Raw genomic sequence first — 3,293 nt, 5'->3', positions numbered from 1 at the left:
GGACTGGAGGGGTGGGGTGGTTGTGCTGGAACGTATGTCTACAGGGGAGATGTTTGGAGGCAGCTGTGTATGGAGAGGAAGGGGGGTGAGTATGGGAGAGGGGAGAGGAAAGCGTGATGGTCTTGCCAGGCAGGAGGGTGTCAGCAATGCTGCCTGAGTAGTGGGGGGAGCAGTAGAGTGATCAAACCTATTGAAAAATACATTGAGTTCATTCACCCACTTCCAATCCCCACAATCCTGGGAGTCGGGCTTCTTGTGGCCAGAAATAGCTTTAAGGCTGTTCCAGACTCCGCTGACATTATTCTCCTGCAGCTGGACCTCCATTTTCTTTCTGTAGCTCTCCTTGCCATCTCGGATCTTTCTCCTCAGCTCTCTCTGCACAGCTTTCATCTCCTCTTTGTTTCCTGACCCAAAAGCCCTCTTCTTCTCCTTCAAGAGGGCCTTTATATCAGGATTAATCCAGGGTTTATTGTTGGAGAAACACCGGACAGTCCTTGTGGGTACGGTATTCTCCACACAGAAATTGACATAATCTGTTATGAAGTGTGTGAGTCCATCAATATCTTCTCCATAAGAATNAGAGAAAGAAGCTCACAGAGAGCAAGAGCTGCTGTAACAGGCTGCCACTCCCGCGGCGCCACGAGAAGTAACTAGAAATATTACATCCAACTATCTATCTATCTAATATTACATCCAGGAAAAGCTTCATCCTGATATTGAGGACACTTATTTTATACTAGTTGTCTTTATTCAGAGGAACTATTTTAACATTTTATATTTATAAGGTTCTACTAATCTCATATAGCTAGGAAAGATTTAAATAAGCACAAAGTTTGGGACTCAAGAGGATMAAACTGGTGGGGCACAGCCCCTCATGGCCACCCCCACTTGTTGTGCCCCTGGTGATTGACAGGGGATGTTACACAATGAAATGACAAGTTGTAGCACGGCTCATCTCTGTTAGATCTAGCTGGGACAAGACTTTTCAAATTTGTCTTCTGCATTATTAGTAAGCACAGAGCTGATTTGTTGTCAGGCTGAGCTTTGTGGCAGAAGTTTTCTGATCAAATCTGCTTGGCCCCATTAGAGCTGCTGCACTGTGCATCTCTCTGCTGGATGACAGAGACAGAGATTGACTTTATGCACCACTAATAGGGACAAGGCATTTCTTATTTTCTGAGTGTTTAGTTTTTAATAAGCACCACCGTTTGTTTTAGTATCCTGCCCGTGGTTATTAGGACTAGTTTTTCTGATCTCTGTTCTTCATCATCAGCTCAGGTGGCGCCCTGCAGCACAAACCAGCTGTGCGGTAAGATCGGCCTGACTTGCTGAGGAGAAGTAGAGAAGTCATTGTCAACCTGTCACTTCTTGATGTTGTGCTCGCCCTGTGCAGATGCACCGCGCCCAGGAGGCCAGTGATTTACTTCAGGCTGGGGGCTGGTTGACGGACTGAACCACCAGACCTCTGTCCTGCATCTGGGCTGGTGGCTCAGCTCATAGACAAAGGGTGGGGGGCCGGTGGCACAGCTTGTGGGCTGGTTCACAGACTGCAGTGAACCACCGGCTCACCAGGGATTTTCCCAGTATGCCAGTCTGCCCCTGATTTGGCCCCTTTACTTTCAGTGCAGCAAACTGACTTCAGAAGTTCAGTGAGGATCTCTGAATGATCCAGTGTTGTCCTAAATGACTGATGATGATAAATAGAATCCACCTGTGTGTAATCAAGTTTCTGCATTTAACCAGATAAAACCCATTGAGATCAAAACCTCCTTCACAAGGGTAAGTCGTATAAATGCACCTGCTCTGTGATAGTCTCATCGTTCTGTTTAAAGTGCAGAGAGCATCATGAAGGCCAAGGACCACCCCAGGCAGGTCCAAGATACTGTTATGGAGAAGTTTAAAGCCAGATTTGGATATAAAAACATGTCCCAAGCTTTAAACATCTTAAGGATCTCTGTGCAAGTGATCGTATTGAAATGGAAGGAGTATCACACCACTGAATATCTACCAAGACCTGTCTGTCCCTCTAAACRTTCATCTGGAACAAGGAGAAGACTGATCAGAGATACAGCCAAGAGGACCATGATCACTCTGGATGAACTGCAGAGATCTACAGCTGAGGTGGGAGAGTCTGTCCATAGGACAACAATCAGTCGTACACTGCTCAAATCTGACCTTTATGGAAAGGTGGCAAGAAGAAAGCCATTCCTCAAAGATATCCATAAAATGTCTTATTTAAAGTTTGCCACAAGCCACCTGGGAGACACACCAAACATGTGGAAGATGTTCTGATCTGCTCATAACAAGTTTAAAATATCCAATAAATTTTGTTCCACTTCACAATTGTGTCCCACTTGTTGTTGATTCTTCACAAAAAAATTAAAAATTTATATCTTTATGTTTGAAGCCTGAAATGTGGCAAAAGTTTGAAAAGTTCAAGGGGGCTGAATACTTTTGCAAGGCACTGTACCAAGTCTTCATCTCTGATGGATGAAAACTGCTCATACCTTAATCCCCTACAGTGGTTCAAACATTTTCTCAAATTGGTTTGTAGGTGGCTGATCCTGCCCAACAGGAAGTCTTACCACAATGTTTTGTATCAAAGATGTTAGTTAGTCTCACATGGACCATAAAAACAAAATAAATGATGATGCTAAAGAAAGTGAGGCAACATAATCAGAACCTAYTGGATTAATGCATGGAGGAAAAATGAAACCTGAACATTATTTACTGTAAGGGCCAACAGTGCTCAAAAAGAAAGTTTTAATTATCTCAGATTACATATCAGAAATATAATTTTATAACTAAACCACAGATCAGCAACAGTTCATACACACATCCTGGATCAATCAGAACCCAGAATTGGAGGATCACAATCTTTATCAAACAGACCTTTAGTCATCTCAGAGGAGTAGGAGAAGAACACTTCTCTGTGAGTGAATCTGGTTTAAGCTGAGGGAAGAAGCATTTCCACTTGAAGCTTTTCTTAAAGAGGATTTTGTTTCAGGTGGAGGGTTGAAACTGAATAACTCCTGAGGAGAGCAGGGAACCAGGAGGCACCACAGAGAAACCAATGGAAGAAGCTTTAACTGATGTGAACACCTATCCTAGCCAAGACATTTGAAGACACAAAGAAAAGCTAGAGAGAAGAAGGTGGTGATTTCTGATCCCATTACACCAGATTAATCCTGACAAGCCGCTGGGTCACTATGTGTTAATCTCTGTGTGTGTGTGTGTGTGTGTGTGTGTGTGTGTGTGTGTGTGTGTGTGTGTGTGTGTGTGTGTGTGTGTGT

At 43.7% G+C, this 3,293-nt stretch overlaps 1 protein-coding gene across 1 annotated transcript; it reads right to left on the bottom strand.

Annotated features, from left to right (window-relative positions):
• On the bottom strand, nucleotides 1-578 carry LOC106536715 (RNA-directed DNA polymerase from mobile element jockey; the record flags this gene model as incomplete). Its single annotated transcript, XM_014034032.1, is given in 1 exon segment — nucleotides 1-578. A coding segment is annotated over 1 exon segment (578 nt), but the record flags the coding sequence as incomplete, so codon positions are not given.
• Nucleotides 579-3,293: the final 2,715 nt, after the last annotated feature.

The sequence above is a fragment of the Austrofundulus limnaeus genome, unplaced genomic scaffold, assembly GCF_001266775.1.
Source record: "Austrofundulus limnaeus strain Quisiro unplaced genomic scaffold, Austrofundulus_limnaeus-1.0 Scaffold1945, whole genome shotgun sequence".
NCBI classification, from domain to species: domain Eukaryota; kingdom Metazoa; phylum Chordata; class Actinopteri; order Cyprinodontiformes; family Rivulidae; genus Austrofundulus; species Austrofundulus limnaeus.
The sequence above is the reverse complement of the archived record's forward strand: the minus strand, read 5'-3'. Positions and strand labels throughout refer to the sequence as shown.